The sequence below is a fragment of the Arachis stenosperma genome, chromosome 9 (assembly GCF_014773155.1).
Source record: "Arachis stenosperma cultivar V10309 chromosome 9, arast.V10309.gnm1.PFL2, whole genome shotgun sequence".
NCBI classification, from domain to species: Eukaryota; Viridiplantae; Streptophyta; class Magnoliopsida; order Fabales; family Fabaceae; genus Arachis; species Arachis stenosperma.
Window position 1 is genome coordinate 133532346 of NC_080385.1, and position 19419 is coordinate 133551764.

Sequence of the window (19419 nt, forward strand, 5' to 3'; positions counted from 1 at the left end):
GCAGCTTTGGATTCTTGCTTGACAAGTGAAAATCATGAAAGGGGACACATTTTAATTTTCTTTTCTTCTCATGCCAAATTGATAATTACCATTTTAGCGCACTCACTTGTTTCTTTGTCTTGGTGGGGGGCTCCATTTTATGCCTTTTCTATTATTGAAAAGCTACTTTTTTCTATTTTTACCCCTTCTTTTTTCACTTACCTTCAACTTGTTCTTTTTCATGTTCTACAATCTTTCTATCTGTCTATGTTTCTGACAAAGAAGGTTTTCTTCCCTTCAACTCTAGGTTAGTAAATCATACTCTTTTTTCTTTTTCACCATTTTTCGTTGCAATATTCAATTCATAGTTTATATATATGGTTGTGTATATTAAAAGCTTATAAATTCTTTGCTTCTTGGTTTGTTTTGTTGATTTGTAACGTGAGAGAGTGAATTTTTGGCCAAATTCTTTCATGGGGTCACTTCATGTAAAGTGTGAGGAATTCTCAGTTGTTGAAAAAGGAAAACTATGATTCTTAAAGCTGAAACCTTGTCATGTACTCCAAAGCAAGTGCACGAAAAGTGATGGTAAAAGCTGATATATCGTTGGACTCAGAAACAGAAATGCACATGTTTTCTTTGTTATGTCGTTTTCAGTTTTTCACATGAATGTTTGATGTATGTATATATGTCAGGGACACACAAAAGCATAGGTTATATATACAAGGTATAAACAGAGATACACTTTTGAAGTGTGTTGATTCTTGATTGTGTTCTATGGTTATTTATGCTTCAGGAAAGGGCCAAGTCATCAAGTTCAATGTTGTGGAAGAATGAGAGTTATTAGGAATTGGATTGTAAGTAAGAAGAGAAAGTTTCTTGGGATTGAGGAGAGATTGGAGAAGATGATCAATTGCATGCGTTCTGGGGAACAGGTTGCTGTTGATGAGATTGGTGGTTATTCATCAGAGTCACTTGCAACAAGGGACTATTCAGCTACAGCGAGTGGCTATTCATCTAGGCCTGGTGCTGCTGAATTTGATCCAAAGTTGGATAATAGCAACATTGAAGAAGCAGAGTCCACACTTCGTGAAAGTGGTTACTTGAACTATGAGGTTTCATTAGTCTGTTTTTTAAATTTTATTGGTTGCGCATATTGAGTGTGTTATAGGAACATGCAAGTATTTCGGCTCCGTGGCTATTTCCACGAAGACATCTTCATGCGAAGATGGTATTGCGAACCGATAAATAGTTCAGTCAAACATATCAAACCATCTAACGGTTTGCATTGTCATATTCATATGAAGACGTCTTCACGGAAATAGCCACCTATTTTATGAATTTGAGTGGAACATATATCTGCAAAGCAGACTGTAAAAGGGTACCACTAGAAACCTTTATCTGCTTTTATTTCCATTTTCTTTTTTATCCCTTTCTGCTTCCATCTAAGGCTGTTGCAGTATGTTATTATTTTTTCCCCCTTTTGATGACGAAAAAGGTGTTGTCCCAATATTTGTCATTTGATTTCATTGATTGAGATGTCTCTTCATTATAAGATGAAACTAAATGAGTAAATGACCCTTTTGTCATAGGAAGCTAGAGCTTTACTAGGAAGGCTTGAATACCAGAAGGGTAATTTTGAAGCTGCACTTCATGTATTTGAAGGAATAGACATTGCTGCTGTTGCTCCAAAGATGAAAATTTCTATATCTAGAAGATGTGAACGGAATATGAATAGACGCCGTTCGTTGAGTGATGCAGCGCCTCCTATGTCCATTCATGCTGTTAGTCTACTTCTTGAAGCTGTTTTGCTCAAGGCAAAGTCATTGCAGATTCTTGGAAGGTTTCAAGGTGCCTCTTTATTCTTGGATTCATCTGTTTAGTTAATGAGAAAATCAACAAATTCATATTATATTGCTAGTTACATATTATGTTGAATTTCTCATCATTGATTCAAATTTCGCACTTTGCTTTCTGGAATGCAACCTGAACTACCAAGTAAATTTCGGCTAAGTTGCAGTTTTGATTTCATTTGTGAATTTATGAATTTTGCAGAAGCTGCTAGATCATGCAAGACTATTTTGGACACTGTTGAATCTGCATTACCTGAAGGATGGCCTGAGAACTTTGATTTAGACAGAAAGTTACAAGAGACTATAAGAAATGCTGTAGAACTACTTCCAGAGCTATGGAACCTTGCCGGCTCTCATCAACATGTCATATCATCATTTAGGAGGGCCTTGCTTTATCCATGGAATCTTGACATTGAAACAACTTCAAGAATTCAAAAGGAATTTGCTATGTTTCTTCTGTATAGCGGCTGTGAAGCGAGTCCTCCTTCGCTTCGCTCTCAATTGGACGGTTCCTTTGTCCCAAGAAACAATATAGAAGAAGCTGTTCTCTTGCTTCTTATTCTGCTGAGAAATTCTGCTATAGGAAGCATTGAATGGGACCCTTCAGTAGTTGATCATCTTTCTTTTGCTCTAACTGTTTCCGGGGAGTTCAAGACACTGGCTCAACAGGTTGAGGAATTGCTTCCGGAAACCATGGAGAGGAAAGAAAGACATTATATTCTAGCACTTTGTTACTTTGGTGAAGGTGAGCACATGATTGCTTTGGATCTTTTGAGGAACTCTTTGAATGATAGAGAGAACTCCGAGTGCAAACAGGAACTGCTTCTAGCTTCAAAAATTTGTGCAGATAACATGGTTTGTGTTGAGGATGGAATCAAATATTCTTGCAAAGCAATTTCTCAGTTGGATGGAAAGTGCATGCAAGCGGTAGCAATTGCATATTGCTTACTAGGTGTTCTGCTCTCATCGAAATCAAGGTTGATAGCTTCTGATTCAGAGAAAGTTTTAATGCAATCCGAAGCACTGAGGGCTCTGAAAACGGCAGAGAGAACGATGAGTGAGAGTGATCCTTACATAGTCCTTCATCTTTGTCTAGAATACGCCGAGCAGCGGAACTTGAGCATTGCTTTTTGTCATGCAAAGGAACTGGTTAAGCTTGAGGGTGGATCTAGTGTTGCTGCATATGTATTACTTGCAAGGATTTTATCAGCTCAAAAGAATTTTGTGGATGCAGAGTTGGTTATTGATGCTGCCATAGATCAAAGTGGGAAATGGGATCAAGGAGAGTTGTTGAGAACCAAAGCAAAACTCCGGATTGCACAGGGAAGATTAAGGAGTGCAGTGGAGACATATACTTTCCTCCTTGCTGTGCTTCAAGTCCAAAACAAAAGTTTGGGCACTGCAAATAAGGTTATGAAGGTATACAACATTGAAAGATTAATTACTTTTATTCCTTAATTGTTCAAATTATTTAAAGTAAGCTTGGCCTTAATTCTCATCTTTACCAAAGAAACACAAAGAACAATCATTAGGAATTCTCATATTTGGTTTCAGTCATTACCAAAGTATAAGATTATTTTTATGGGTATTTTTGTAAGTAAATATTTCCTTTTTTATATATCATTTTTAGTGCTCACTTCCAAGTTTTGTTTTGCTTTTTTTTTTAACCAGTTTTTCATAGTATTTTCCTCCTTTATTTGAAACATAGTTTTGAATCTTCAGTTTCACTCTAGCATTTGAGATATGCAGAAATTTTATGGCATCTCTTATTCTGTGTTGTACAGAGTAAGAGAAACCGCAACAGAAATCTGGAGATGGAAATATGGCATGATTTGGCCAACTTGTACATTGCTTTATCACAATGGCGAGATGCTGAAGTTTGTCTTGCAAAGTCTAAGGCTATTAATCCTTATTCTGCTTCTAGATGGCACTCCACAGGTAGTAAATTCATGCTTTCCTTCTATTCTATAGTTCTATGGTTCTTTATATGGGTTTAGTTTTCTTCTGGTCTTTTATCTTTGAAAATCTTTAATCTTGGTTCCTGAAAAATTTTGATGTAGATTATAGGGTGCAAGTTTTCCTTGAGCCATTATAGATAGGAACTAGTAGTTTCTCTATGCATCATTCTACTTTCTTGGGAAAATTTTGACTCTTCTATGTGCACAATCTTAATTTTATTATTGGAGCCGAAGTTCTTAACACGTTTATATTTCAAACTTTCTACTTCCTAAGCCTTTAGCAACATCTTGTTAAGATATTCGGATATTCTTATATAGGCATAAGTTTAGACACTAAATTAAAATTTTTCACACTACTTTATTCAAAATATATTAATTATATTATTCATGGATCCTACCGACTTTTATGTAAGTGTGTCTAAAGATAAGATATTAGACTTGTGTCTATACAATAAATCTTGAAGAATGGATATTGTCACTTTTATTTTGATAATCTCACTTTTTTTTTACAAATTTATGTATGCATATAATACAAAAAAAATTATGTGTAAAGTGAAGTTATAAAATATGGGAGCAAAATTATCCTTTTCTTAAATCTTGATGCACCAAAACTCACAAGTTGGGTGTTACAAAACAGGTTTACTTTTCAAGGCCAGAGATCAGCAGCAAGAAGCATTGAATGCATTTAGGAAAGCACTAGACATCGAACCAAACCATGTGCCAAGTTTGATATCAACAGCATGTGTTCTGAGACAGCTTGGTGGCCAATCATCTTCAATTGTGAGAAGCCTTCTGAGTGATGCACTAAGGCTTGACAGAACAAACCCAAATGCTTGGTACAATCTTGGACTGCTCTACAAACATGATTTGGGCACATCTGCATTGGAAGCTGCTGAGTGCTTTGAGGCTGCTGCTCATCTTGAAGAAACTTCTCCCATTGAACCCTTTAGATAGCCAACTTCACCACAATTTTTTATTTCATTTTATTTATTTATTTATTTATTTTGTTGTCGTTGAAGATGTGTGATAAGTTATAGGTCTACTTGTAAAGCTTTGCTTTTTGAAGAATGATATATGTAGCTAGTAAATTTGTCTAAAGATATACCCAACACCAAAGTAACAAAAGTTGCATTATTTTTAGGCTCGATATTTAATAACTTCGAGCGGGTTTAAAAGATACCAACATTAATTTTTTTTTACCGTGTTGATATTATGTTAGCCGTGTTTGTTAATACGGTATATTATTTATTACCTCGTTTTTAAGTCTTGTTTCATAGATGAAGTGGGAAAAGGAGAGGGAAAGGAATAGAGGACTTTTACCCTTGAACATTTCTGTCTCACATTTTTTGTTCTTTTTTTTTATGAGAGGGGGGGGGGGGTCTGGTTGGTTTCTCAATGGCCTACATATAATACAGAAAATGCACAGCACAAAAAATGTGGCATTTAAGTATATTACAACAACACGAAGCATGATATCTTTAAGATCTTTTAAGAAAAGTACTTGGTAATGATGCTGATATGATCCGAGATCCTGCGATATCTGCTGCTTTTCTATAATTAATCTATCCATAAGTGTTGAATTATTCGACTACCAAACTTTCATTGCGATTCTAAATAATAGCAAAGTATGAAAAACTCAAAAACATAGACCATTTTTATTCAGTTAGATGTAAAAGTTGAAAATAAGTATTAAAAAAACTATTGAACAATAAATACCTACGAAACTTTTCTTAATTAAGAGATGTTATTCTTATTTAAAAGTTTGAGATTGATTCGATGTTATTTAATGATTAATCAATCTCAATTAAATTATTTTATTTGCTAAAATTTCTCCCGTGCATGGGATCGGATTCAATATACTAACGGTTAATTAATAGAAGAATGACACCAAAAAAATAAATATCCAGAAATACTTTTCTCTGTCAAACAGAACAACCTAAAGAAAGCCATGGCATTAGAGACTAATTAAATGTTCAAGATTCTGTTGATAACAACTGATAAGATAGAAAGCTACAACAGATAGAGTGATAAGGTTCAACTACAAGCACTGTCCAGTGGCTTGAAACTGATTATGCATCCAAATGCAGCACTAATATTTGTGCATGCAGCAATTGCATGATATTATATATACACCCATCACAAACTGGCTCTAGTTCTTTAGCGCGTGTTTTCTTTTCGGCGAACATACCTTGTTCTGTCATTGTATCTTGGCCTATCCTGATGCCTTTGTGGTTGTGGCTCCACCCTTCTCTGCCTTTCAGGTGACCTCTGAACTATCTCTCCATTCACAAATAATTCACCTGCACCAACTCAATTTTAATACAATAATTAACCTATGGATATCATTATTATGAGAAAGCGGAGAACCTTGATAGCAGAAATCAATAAGATGAACAAATGTTGAGAAATTTTCACAGTTGCAGAGCCTTGATGTGGATTTTAGTACCACTGATCAGAGATATCCCAAACAGATTTTTTTTTAAAAAAAAAAAAGGGGGACAGCATTTGCGTATAAATCAAGGACACTGCAAAATTCGAAATTAGTGCAAACACAAGATATACAAGGATCAAGACGTCTTGCTGGAACTATGAACTTAAGAAACTATACAGAATTCAATATTTTATTATTATATTGACATTCAACCGTAATTGCAACCAAACAAAAACGAGATATCAAGTTTTGCTGTGTATCAACTCCAATATAATTCTGCAACTACATAAAATTTGTGAAGCAGAACGAGAGGAGAGAATTTTTATGTTAGTCCATTAGCATTCAAAGCTAGACATTACAGAGTGTCATTAGCTTTGCCAAGATGGACTGCTCGCGGCTGCCATTTAGCAAGAGTAATTTGATGATCATTACCTTTATGAGACATTTTAAGTACAAGAGAATACAAGGGATATTCTATGTTAATTAGCATTTTTAAAAATTTGGCATTACTGGCCTAGAAGATCACATAAGGACATTTCCCCAAATGTGTGTTGTGTTAGGGGAGACTCAAACAGTCTCACATTTCTTTTACACTGCCCTATGGCATTTCTTCGTGCAATTATGTGTTCGACACTTTTGGGGAATCTTGGGTGTGTCCCACATCACTAGATCACTTTCTTTTGATTAGGTTTCAAGTTTTGGGAGAAAGAAACAGGTAAAGTCATTGTGGTAATGTGTAATATATGCCACTATATGGAGTATATGGCTAGAACACAATCAACACACCTCCAGTGATAGATCCTCAGGAAAAGTTATTGTTAGGGATAGAATTAGGCATTTAGCATCTATGCGGTGTATAAAGCATATGGACTTTTCAGAGGACTTTCCTCTTTAGACATGATTAGAGATTGGAAAGCTATGTTCCATTGAGGTCTATGGTATTTGTTTGTCTTTTTTCATTTGGTTTTAAGAGGATATATCTTTTCCTTCACTCCTTTGTAATGTTTCAGCTGTACACTAATGAAAGTCTTTCTTTTGTTATAAAAGAATAAAAACATTAATGCAAAGCAGAAAAGGAGGAGAGATAATTTCTATTAGTCCATTAGCATTCAAAGCTAGACATTACTCACAAGAGTTATTACCTTTGCCAAGACAGACTGCTTATGCATACAGCCCGTCTACATTATTGGTGTTTTTTTTTTCTTTGCATGTCTCACTCCTAGTTTCTAGCAAGAATTCTATCAATCACTATCTTTTACATGACATTTCAAGTAGAAACTATATACATGGGTTCAACGTTAATCCACTTGGACTGCTGGCCTAAAGAGAGAGAGAAGGGGAGGGGGGCATATCAAGTTATTCTATATGTATCAACTCCAATAATTCTGCAAATCCATGAATTAGGAAAACAGAAAGAGGAGAGATATTTTATGTTAGTCCATTAGCATTCAAAGCTAGACATTACCCAGAGAGCTATTAGCTTTGCCAAGATGGACTGCAGACACAACCATTTTTATTCAAGATATTTCAAGTCGAAAAGATAAAATACATGCAATATGCAACATTAATCTACTTGTAATTTCAAACACGTTAGCACTACTGGCATAGGAGAGAGATCAAGTTATTGTATATAAACTCCAACAGTTCCGCAATTCCATAAACTAGAAAACAGAAAAGGAGCAATATTTTTTGTTAGTCCATTAGCATTCAAAAGCTAGACATTGCCCAGAGTGCTATTAGCTTTGCCAAGATGGACTGCTGATATAATCATTTTGTTAATGGAATGCGCTTATATGAGTCTCTCCACACAAGAACACTATAACTATCTTTAGGTAAAGACATTTCAAGTATAAACAATAAAAATCTGTAAGTGGTCTCTCCGTTAGGAATCTACATGCTAGATAACATTGAGATTGTAAGAATGATTTGAAAAATGTAGGGAGAAAGCTGAGAGGGGAAAACATTATCTCCTATCCGGTTAGATTGCTGGATTCACATCAGATAGGTGGGTTGGAGAAGACAGGAAATAAGAAACAGAGAATTGCATGATTCATTCATAAGTGAATCCTGATTGACAACACAGAACAGTATCATACTGATATAAGAAAAGGAATACCACTATAGGACTAGAGAAGAGCCAATTATATTACTAAGTGTATCAACTCCAATGATTATGCAATTCCATAAAGTAGCGGAACAACAAAACAGGAAGAGTGAGTTTTCTCTCAGTCCATTAGCATTCAAAACTAGACATAAATCGGAGAGAGTTACTAGTTTTGCCAAGATGGACTGCCAATGAAGGGAAACATGTAGAAGAAACGGGTGTTACACAAACTGCATTTAAATGTAAGAATACCAGGTTCCGCACAGGTCTGGAGAAGAAAAGGAATGCTAGCACTACAAGTCAGTAGAAGTGCCAAGTATTAAGTATCAACTCCAACAATTTCACAACTGCATAACTTAATGGAACAACAATACAGGAGGGAAATTGTCATGTCAGACCATGAAGCATTCAAAGCTAGACATTAATAGAGTTATTAACTTTCCCAAGATGGACATTAATAGGACATTTGGCCTTTGATTAGTGGTCCTTGGAAAGATATTAATTAGTGTGCCTGGTCATTCGAGTAATCGTCTACTCACAAAGAGAGGAAGGCAGAGGAAATACAACTTTATTTGGAATCAGCTCAAACCATGGTTTGAGACTAAAAATAGCATGAAAATGTAATGAGACACGATTTTACTGAACTTGCTGAAATGAATTTGAAAATCAATTTGCAACCATCAAGTCATGGTTTGAGGCATGTAAACTGAGAATCACACATGTGAGTATACAAGTGTTTTTGGTTTTATAATTCAGTGCAGACATAACCCATCTCCATAAGGTAAACAGTCTTTGATAAGTTATGAAGAGGCATAATAAAGACTATACAAAGCCTGATAGTAAAAATATGTTTCATCTCCACTGATCTGCATCTCCAGAGTATATAAAGTGCAGAATAGTAAAGAGAGACATTTGATGTAAGTCCATATATATTTATATAATAAGCTTGATAAGTTATGAGACAATCTAGCTTCTTTGAAATGGACTGGCATATTTAAGAAGAATAAATAAATGAAAGCAAAATGAAAACACCCAATAACTCCAAAGGGAAAAAAGCATTATGCATCTATGAAACACTCAACCATATCATAAAGACTACACAAAATCTGATTTCAGAAATCTGTTTCAGCTCCACTGATCTGCATCTCCACAAAGCATACAAAAGCACAGAATAGTAAAGAGAGACATTTGGTTTAAGTCCATACAAAATGAGCTAAATATTATATCAAGGCAAATGTAGCTTCTTTTAAATGGACTTGTAACATTCAGAAAAATTAATATCGGAAACATGAAAACACCAAGGCTAAAGCCAGATTTTCAAATGAAAATGCACAAAATCGTATAATATGCATTGCAGCATAATATAAAAATGAATGAAACATATATTTGTTACAAGTACACATCAGTTATCACACACTATATTACTCCATGAGAAGGAACCCAATTTCACAATCAAATAAGAGAGCTTTGGATTAGATTGGATGCTCACCACCATAGTCCTTATGTTCAGGATCAACATACGAATCTGGGAGGACGAACAGAACTCCATTCACCCCTAAGCATAGAAATGAAAACATTGAGCATAATGAAAGGTAACACTATAAGAAAAATCAGTATAACTCAGCCACTCAAATGCTTGCAGTAACAAACTATAAACCTTCTAGCTTATTAGATGTCTCCTCGTCAATCTCGCACCCAAATCCAAAGTACCTCTCACATGAGACGTTGTAAATCTTCTTCTTCGCTTCCTCTTCGCTGAAAATCAAACCAAAAATATATAACGTCCGTGAATCACATAAAATGTTACCATTATAAACCAAACAAGTTATGAAACCGAAACAGACACCATCATTCCAAAAGAAATTAAAAAAAAAATCACAAGGGCAAACATTGTTCTCCCGACACCGAACAATAAAAGCGTAACAGAAGTTCCCATTTTCATGGCCAAAAGTCACAACAATATACCACTAAATCCGACACAGCAATGACTCTAAAGAACTTCAGAAATCCCCAAATAAAAAAAGTAAAGAAAAATATTTTTGTTGTTCACCTGCCAAGGACTTTGGCGAGGGTTTGGACATAGCAATCGATCATCTGCTGCTTGGTGGCACCTTCGCCACCTGGCTTGTCCATGACGATAAGCCAGTGCTGGTAGTCGCATCCCGGGAACAGAGGCGCCATCTCGGTGGGAGGGCGGTCGCTGAACGACGACGACGACGACCCAGAGTTCAGGGGAGAGTAAGCCGAGTCTCCACCTCCGCCGGCGCGGTTCACTCGGCACCGGATCCCGCCGAATCTGGCGGCGGGAAAGAGAGCCGGGAATAGGGGGCGAGCGGTATGAGGAGAAATGAGGGAGCGGCGCGGAAGAAGAGAGGCAGGTCTGGGAACGGCGGCGGCGGTGGTGGAGAGGAGGCGCATAACGAAGAGGCGTGAGGCAAGAGCCCTTGCCATTTTGGATGAGAGTGAGAGAGTGAGAGAGTGAGGAGTAGGGAGAACGGGTTTTAAAGATTAGGGTTTTGGCCTTTTGGGTGCGTTTGGACTTTCGATTTCATGATTTATGCAAAATTCCTGGCCCTTATTCCAAAATTCAAACCTATTTTATGGGAAATTAAATGCCATTGGGTTAGGAAAGAATACTAGACAGACCTTTACTAATTTGTCCATTAACTAATGTTAAATCCGTGCAATGTACGGACTTATTTTCTAATTTTATATGATAAATAAAAAATAATATTTTATAATTATAAATTTTTTAAGTTTAGTATAATATTATCATTGTTATTATATAATAAACGTATTTAATATATTATTTTATTTTTATTTAAAATAAAATACAAATGAAACAGTTTGAAGTCTATAATATTCTTGAACTATAAGAAAAGAGACCTGAAAAAATAAGAACATATATAACTGTAATAATAGCATATTAATTTTACACTAAATTGTATATCATAAGACTAATAAAAATTTATCAACAACTTAGTATTTTACTAATCTCATTAGAAAGGTAATTGGCATATGATGTTGTGTTTCATGTTACACATTTTATTTCAAGTCTAAAAGTATAGTTAATAAATTAGTTATATGTACAACAAATATTTGTATAAAAGTGTAAATCATAACATGTTACTAAAATGAAAATACTATTTTCTTATCTAAATATTATTAAAAACTTTGTTGAACGCGACATTTATTGTTGATGAGTTTGGATTACTGTCTTTATTTAGAATTAGAATGTTCAAGCCATTGGGACTCTTAATTCTTGACAAAATAACATAAAGTTTCCCATTGGTAAACACTTATTTTGGCAAGTAAAGTCCTACATGCGATAATGATTGACCACATAGTGAAATACCTTGGTTTCAATGTTTTTCTTCTCATATATAGTATCCCGTCAAATGTCTAAGTTGCATTCTAAATATGTTTTAGTTTGTTAACACTATTAGATATCAATAGCATCACAAATAGTTTTCTCAATTGATGACCAAACCTCGTTAATAGCTACAATGAATTTTCTATCGTCACACAGTAGTCCCATAAAATAGAAAATATCTTAGAAGTTAGGATATGTAATCCCATTAACCATCCTAATAGACTCATATGTTATGCATTTTTTTTTAATAATTAACAAAATTCTCATATAGTAGATATCAGATCTATCCGGTGGAACATAGTTTAATCTCCCAATAAAATACTCTCTCTTGTGTGGATATCATTCCCTTTCTTCTATTTTATAAACAAATTGATTTGAAAACTCAGCATACTTAAAGTTTGACCTGCTTCAAATTCTTTGTTGGTCTCCCATCCATGTTAAGAACATCGTATCTTTCCCTTTGTCTTAATCAATGATTTTCTCAAGATTGTTATTGTCTTTAAAGATGATATTTTATTTTCTAGGTAAATAAAAGATTAATCTCATAACTGAATATCTTAAGACAAAGTTCTCCATATAGCCTCCCGTATAGATAAATACTCAAAATTATAAAATTATTTGATCTCATAATACATTTTTTAAATATGTTTTATCTTTTATATTTTTAATATTAACATATCAATAATAACATTTTAAATAAAAAAATAAAAAAATATTTATTCATCAAAAATAATTTTTTCTCAACAAATTAAAATTCTTCCAGCACAAAAAAATTTAATATTACAAAAATATTTATAACAAAATAAAATTAAAGTAACAATCTAAATAGAGAATACTAAAATAAATAAATTTAAATTTATAGAATAAATCTTGAAATAAATCTAAATAAATAAATTTACATTGAAGTCAATATTAAAATTTCTAGATTTCGTTTTACTCATTTAATACGTGTAAGTATTTATATTAAAAAAACTAATTATATCTTAAAAAATAACAACAACAAAAATTGTAATAATTATATACATATATATTTAATTAATTAAAAATTAAAAATGAACAAATTCAAAAAAATTTAAACACAATTTATAAATTATATTTTATTAAAGAAATAGTTACAATTTAAAAATTAATAATTAATTATTTATTTTATTTTATAAGATAAAACAACGTAAAGTATTTTTTTAAAAGTACGTTTATTTTTTATATTTTTAATATTAACATATCAATAATAATATTTTAAATAAAAAGATAGAAAAAATATTTATTTAAAAAAATAATTTTTTTAATAAATTAAAATCCTTTAAGTACAAACAAAATTAATATTAAAAAATGTTTTAACAAAATAAAATTAAAATAATAATTTAAATACAAAATACTAAAATAAATAAATTCAAATATATATACTTACAATAAAATTAATATTAAAATTCATAGATTTCATTTTACTCATCTATTATGTGTAAGTGTTTATATTTAAAAAATAATAATTGATTATCTATTATCGATTTCTCTTAACAAATTCATGAATCGAGTCACAAGAGCCCTTTTAACTGAGACATGTATTTTTTTTTAAAATTTAATTATGAAAAAATAACTTAAAATTAAAAAGTAACAACTTAAACAAATAAAAATAATTTATGATTTAAAAGAGTAATCTGTAAATAACTTAAAATTTAAAAAATAACAAGCTAAGCAAATAACTTAAAATTTAAAGAATAACCACCCAAGCAAAATATCTTAAAATTGAAAAAATAACAACCTAAGCAAAACAACTTAAAAAAATAACTAAGTTTAAAAAATAACAACCTCTTTTAAAGATGACGTTTTGTTTCTGTTTTCAAATTTAAGCTCTTATTATTTTGTTTTCGAACTTATTTCTAACTATTACTTGCTTTTTGTTATTTTGTTATTACTTTTAAATTGTTATTAAACAACCGTCTTAATTTTAAAATAATTTATAAATAACTTTGTTTAAATTAGTTCAATAATATTAAAATTTAAATATCTAACTACCTTGTTAATTCGAAAACTAAATCTTTATTTATATCTAACAATCTAACCAAATAATTTATTAATTTTTTCTAAATTAGTTTAATAATATTAAGATTTAAATATCTAACTACCTTGCTAATAAACTCAAAAACTAAATCCTTATTATTATCTAACAATTTAACCAAATAATCTATTAATTTATAAATAAAATTACAAAATTTTTCTAATAATGATATTTAAAAAAATAATCTCGAAACCCAACATATGAGCGTCACGTCAGTAAAAAGTCTCCTCATTTGTATTTGGTCTAGAGGAAAGATTATTTTAAATTTAAAAAGTAACAACTTAAGCAAATAATAAATTATAATTTAAAAATAATATTTTAAAAAATTTTAGTAATGACACCTAAGCAAATTATTAGTTCAACAATATTAAAAATTAAATACCCAACAATCTAAGAAAGTGTGTTTAAAATTTCAAAACGTAACAACCTAAGTAAATAAAATATGTTATAATTTATAAATAAAATTTTAAAAGTTTCTAGTGTCGACATTTAAGCAAATAAATTCCTAAACTCAATGTTTGAGGACCACATCAGCATAAGAAGAGCTCCCTCTTTGTATTGCTATTGCTATAAAAATAAAGATAAAGATAAAGATACGCTTATGAAATGTGTAATATAATATAAATATATATATTTTTAAAATAAAAAAATATTTGATTTATTTTATTTATTTAAAAAATCTGTTAAGCATTTTATCGAGAGAATTGTCCATGACGATAAGCCAGCGCTGGTAGTCGCATCCCGGGAACAGAGGCGCCATCTCGGTGGGAGGGCGGTCGCTGAACAACGACGACGACGACCCAGAGTTCAGGGGAGAGTAAGCCGAGTCTCCACCTCCGCCGGCGCGGTTCACTCAGCACCGGATCCCGCCAAATCTAGCGGCAGAAAAGAGAGCCGGGAATAGGGGGCGAGCGGTATAAGGAGAAATGAGGGAGCGGCGCGAAAGAAGAGAGGCAGGTCTGGGAACGGCAGCGGCGGTGGTGGAGAGGAGGCGCATGATGAAGAGGCGTGAGGCAAGAGCCCTTGCCATTTTGGATGAGAGTGAGGAGTGCGGAGAACGGGTTTTAAAGATTAGGTTTTGGCCTTTTGGGTGCGTTTGAACTTTCGATTTCATGATTTATGCAAAATCCCTTGCCCTTATTCCAAAATTCAAACCTATTTTATGGGGAATTAAATGCCATCTTGGGTTAGGGAGGAATGCTAGACGACCTTTACTAATTTGTCCATTAATTAGTTATTAACTAGTGTATGTTTCTGTGTCTTACACAGGATAATACATAAAATTATATAAAATTGTATATTAAAATTTAAATAAAAAATATACATAGTAATTATTATTATAAATATTTTACAATTTAAAAATATTAAAAATAATTAATATTTATTTTAATCAATTTAAATTTATTGAATGGTTATCTCATTTGCCCGCTTAAGCAAGTATTTGGAGTTCGAATCTCGCCTTGTGTATATCACAATCCATTAGTTAGCGACAGACCCTTAATAAATAGAGCATCAATATGTGGTGGATTAATTCTCGACTTGTCAAGTTAGGAAATCCATAGAAAAAAATTGTATTTGTCTTTAAAATAGATTAATTTTTCATTAATAGAAATACTTATGAATTTTTGTCTTTGTTAAAATTTACTTTGGACAATTTTATTTATTGCGATCGTATTCATTCTTGAAATCAAAACAATATGATCAATATTGTTACTTGTTAAAACTTCACATTTTATGAAATAATTTTTAAATTTTCAAATTCATAAACTTATGTCATTACAAAAGTTATTAGATCGATTAATATTTTTTGGTAATATGGTGTATCGAAACACCATCGTTGAGTATTAGTTAGTGTGAAAAGAAACCGATAACAACTTTTGTTATTCAATATATAATTTATTCTATTAAAAAATAAATTAATATTTTCTAAACTTGTAAATACATTTTCTTCTAATTTCTTACACCATTTTATTTGACAATATTTACCATTAAAAAATAGCAAATGACCATACTATCTTACAATATATATGATGTACAAAGTAATTTCTTACCTTAAAATTAATTTTGGTTAGTGAGATAAAATTTAAAATATTTTTTTTATTTTCTTACTCAAATTTGAATTTAGAATTGATTAACAACTTATCATTTTTTTAATTTCAATAGAAAATAAATTGGTTAAATGGAAAATATTCATCATTTAATAATTTCAATCATTTAAATTTTAATTACTAAAAATTGGATTAAAAATTAATTATAAACTTAATAATCGATAATATATATATATATATATATATATATATATATATATATATATATTAAAATGTATTGATTTATTATCCAAAATTAATGTATTGATTTATTAGTACGTAAATAATAATATTCAATGTATTGATTTTTTTTGACAGAATTAATGTATAATATATTAAAAATTGATTTATTATCCAAAATTTTTTTTATAAATTTTGTAATATGTGAAAATAGTAATCTTATTTTTTATTATTATTTAAAAAATTCTTCATAATTTTTTAATTATGTAATTTATTTAATTAATAATCTTTATTATTACTTTTATACTAAAAAAATGTCAATTTATACTATTTACATATTTTTTTACCATTAATAAATAAATAAATATTTGCACTATTATACTTATTGTTCTAGATGATAACTTAAGTTATTTATTTTGTATGTTAAATTTATTAAATGTTAAGATAAAAAATTAAAATTATTCAATAAATTATATAAATAGTCATTACAGAAAAGAAAAAAATTATATATCATATATAATAATCCTTGATATATATAGTGTCATGTATATATTAAAATTCTCTATTTTAATTATGTGAGTGATTATTGTTATTTTCACTTTTTCGTTACATGAGAAAATAATATTTAAAACTAAAAAAGAGATTATTAATTTTTTAATTTGAATTAAAAAATGTCTTGCAAATATATCTAACTTTTACGTATACTAAGTATTATAATATTAAATAGTATAGTATTTACTATAACAATGATTTAAAATATTAATTTAAGATATATTTGGGTCTAGTAAGACCTCAATGCAAGCAAGATCAACTAAAATCTATTGTTAGGTCTCAAATCTGACTTAGGTTCATTACCTTAAAGGCCCAATGCAGATGAAGTCCACGCGTCCTCTCTTAAATCGGCTCACATTGGATCTCCGTTGCTAGTTAGATATGGTAATAAGGACTCAGGGGAGCGTGAGAAACCCACTTTCCATCCCTCATTCCTATTTAAAAAAAATGTCCCCGTTCTTTCTCCATCATTGCAAGTTCCTATTTAATTACCCCTCAGAGAATGTAGATCTCTTTGGGTATCTACGAATATTCTTTAAAATTTTTTAAAAAAATTAACACAAAAAGACATAATATAATAACTCATAAAATAATCAATTCAATATAATTCAACACAATTTATAACATATTTGTTATGAAAAATAACATTTCAAAAGGAGAAAACATAAAAAAATCCAATATAATAACATAACATAATTTTTTAGGATGATACTGAGCGACGTAGTGATGGACTTGATGAGAGGTAGAGAAAGTGAGTTAGAGAGAGAGAGAGGATCAAGGTTGAGAATGAGTCTGGAAGAAAAAGGAAAATTTTGAATTGGAGGCAGAAATTAGGGTTACTAAATTCAAGAAATGAATTTACGTATATATAAATTAGGATAAATTAATAATTTTATATCCGTGTATATTTTAATAAGCTTCATGGGGCGGGTACTTATGTCTGTGCCTCTATTAGGAGTGGCAAACGAGAAAGTCCGCTCTGTCTCGCCAAAAGCCCGCACGGTCCTAAATTTTTCCCCCGCCTGCCTAATGGTAGGTTGGCGAGATCTCCTTTTTTTATAAACCATTAAATATTAAACAATATATATAATTTTACAACAATTTCAATAAATTTATAATTTCTAAAAGTATAAAAAAATTATAATTTTTAAATTCATGCACATTAACATCTTTATAATTATAAATATGTAATAAATATAATTATAAATCAATTTTTTTAAACAAAATAATAAAACCAGCATTGTCCAAAGAAAAAAAAATATTATCCAAAATATATAATTAAACATCTTCAAGTTTATAATCAATCAAACATAAAGCATAATCCAAAATATAACTTAAAATTTCTTCAATTATCATCTTCATCCTCTTGTAGATCAATAACATCATAGAAATTTGTAAAAAAAGGGCTCTACCAAAATAAAAGCTTGGCTCAGCGGAAAAGCCTGTCCCGCCCTGCCCCGCCGAAGCCCACCAAATTTCGTGGATTAGGCGGTGTATGGTAGGCGGGATTTTTAAGTTTGGTGGTCATAAATTTTCAGTCCAACCCGCATTTTTTGGCGGGTTATGCGACCAGGTTTCGACCCGTTTGCCATCCATAGTCTCCATCTATTTTCGCGTGGAGGATTTCAGGAGTCCCATCTAGCTTCAAAATGCGAGTAATCCCTATAAATACCCATTTCGACTGTTTTTGTGATCATCCTTATTGTTAGCATTCATTGGTTCGTGACGTGGAGCTATTCTAACCACTCAATAAATTCTCAGATAATCAAAGTTTAGGTTATATCATTTTTATAAAGTACATGTATCCTTATTATAACAATATTAATAAAAGATAAATGGATAAACACTAAACTATTGTTTGGATATAAGATTAAAAATAACAGGAAAGAAAATAGAAAGAAAAGTATATTTTTTGTGAGCTGTTTCGATGAAAAAAATGAATGAAAAGAAAATAGAGGAAAAATTTTCTTTTGCTTGAATGGAAGGAAAAGTAAGAAGAGAAAAAATCATAATAGAGAAAAATTATATTAATCTTTTTATATATTATATATAAATTATAATTCAAATGATAATTCTGTATTTTTATCCGTGTTTATACTTTTGAATCAGTTTTCTTCGCAACTTTGAAGAGAAAAAATTTAAGTGAGCTCTATATACACTTTTATGTTTTTCATTCAATTTTTTTGTTGAACCAAATAATGAAAAATTGATTTTTTCTATCCATTTTTTTCTCCAGCATGTTATTTCTGTATAAATTCTTCTAATCTAAACAGTGCATAAATATGTCATCTATTCTATTATATATAACAATAACTAATATCACATATTAGGCTAATTTACGTTGATAAACCAAAGTCACCCTAAAATTACCTGAATCCCTTAAACCCAATAACGTTACCTAGTTGTCTCCATTTACATTTCCATATAAATCGAATTTAATAAATTTGAATTAGGGTAATAAGTAGTAAATCTAATTTATATTTAATAATTTACCTCTAATTTATAGTAACAATGTAAGATATGATGCCAAAAAAAAAAAATTAAAGCGACATAAATTTCTTATTAACAAAAAAAAATATATTTTTTTAAAATTTTTTAGACACGTATCTATCTTTTTAAGTTATACATTTTAATTTATATAAATTAATGATAATTAAATGTACAAAAAATATTAATTAATAAAAAAATAAAATTTAAGATAAACATGTCCTGAACAAATTGAAATAAAATAAAGACTTTTAATTATGATCATTAATTATAATTACATATATTTACTTCAAGATTTATACTTTGAAGACACAGTATATTAATATTTTGTATTTTTATTTTTTAATTTTATATTATCA

General features: G+C 30.7%; 1 protein-coding gene and 1 pseudogene across 2 annotated transcripts; one reads left to right on the top strand and one right to left on the bottom strand.

Moving 5' to 3' along the window:
- The first annotated feature begins 202 nt into the window (after nucleotides 1-202).
- Nucleotides 203-4932, top strand: LOC130950823 (protein NPGR2-like). Of its 2 annotated transcripts, none has more exons than XM_057879411.1 (6): nucleotides 203-286; nucleotides 776-1094; nucleotides 1572-1830; nucleotides 2035-3251; nucleotides 3617-3770; nucleotides 4428-4932. In XM_057879411.1, the coding sequence occupies exons 2-6, from the start codon at nucleotides 813-815 to the stop codon at nucleotides 4742-4744; spliced, it is 2229 nt and encodes a 742-aa protein (XP_057735394.1). In that variant the 5' UTR covers nucleotides 203-286; nucleotides 776-812; the 3' UTR covers nucleotides 4745-4932. The 2 variants fall into 2 exon arrangements, with proteins under 2 accessions (XP_057735394.1, XP_057735393.1); XM_057879410.1 differs by lacking the exon at nucleotides 203-286 and adding an exon at nucleotides 421-567.
- A 752-nt stretch (nucleotides 4933-5684) lies between these two features.
- Nucleotides 5685-10859, bottom strand: LOC130951111 (multiple organellar RNA editing factor 5, chloroplastic/mitochondrial-like; annotated as a pseudogene).
- Nucleotides 10860-19419: the final 8560 nt, after the last annotated feature.

Excerpts from the sequence above, each read along its gene's own strand:
- LOC130950823 (XM_057879411.1), top strand. The coding sequence starts at position 813 with ATGAGAGTTATTAGGAATTGGATTGTAAGTAAGAAGAGAAAGTTTCTT. Across the intron at positions 1,831-2,034 it reads GATTCTTGGAAGGTTTCAAG|AAGCTGCTAGATCATGCAAG; the intron begins GTGCCTCTTTAT and ends TGAATTTTGCAG. Across the intron at positions 3,771-4,427 it reads TTCTAGATGGCACTCCACAG|GTTTACTTTTCAAGGCCAGA; the intron begins GTAGTAAATTCA and ends GTTACAAAACAG.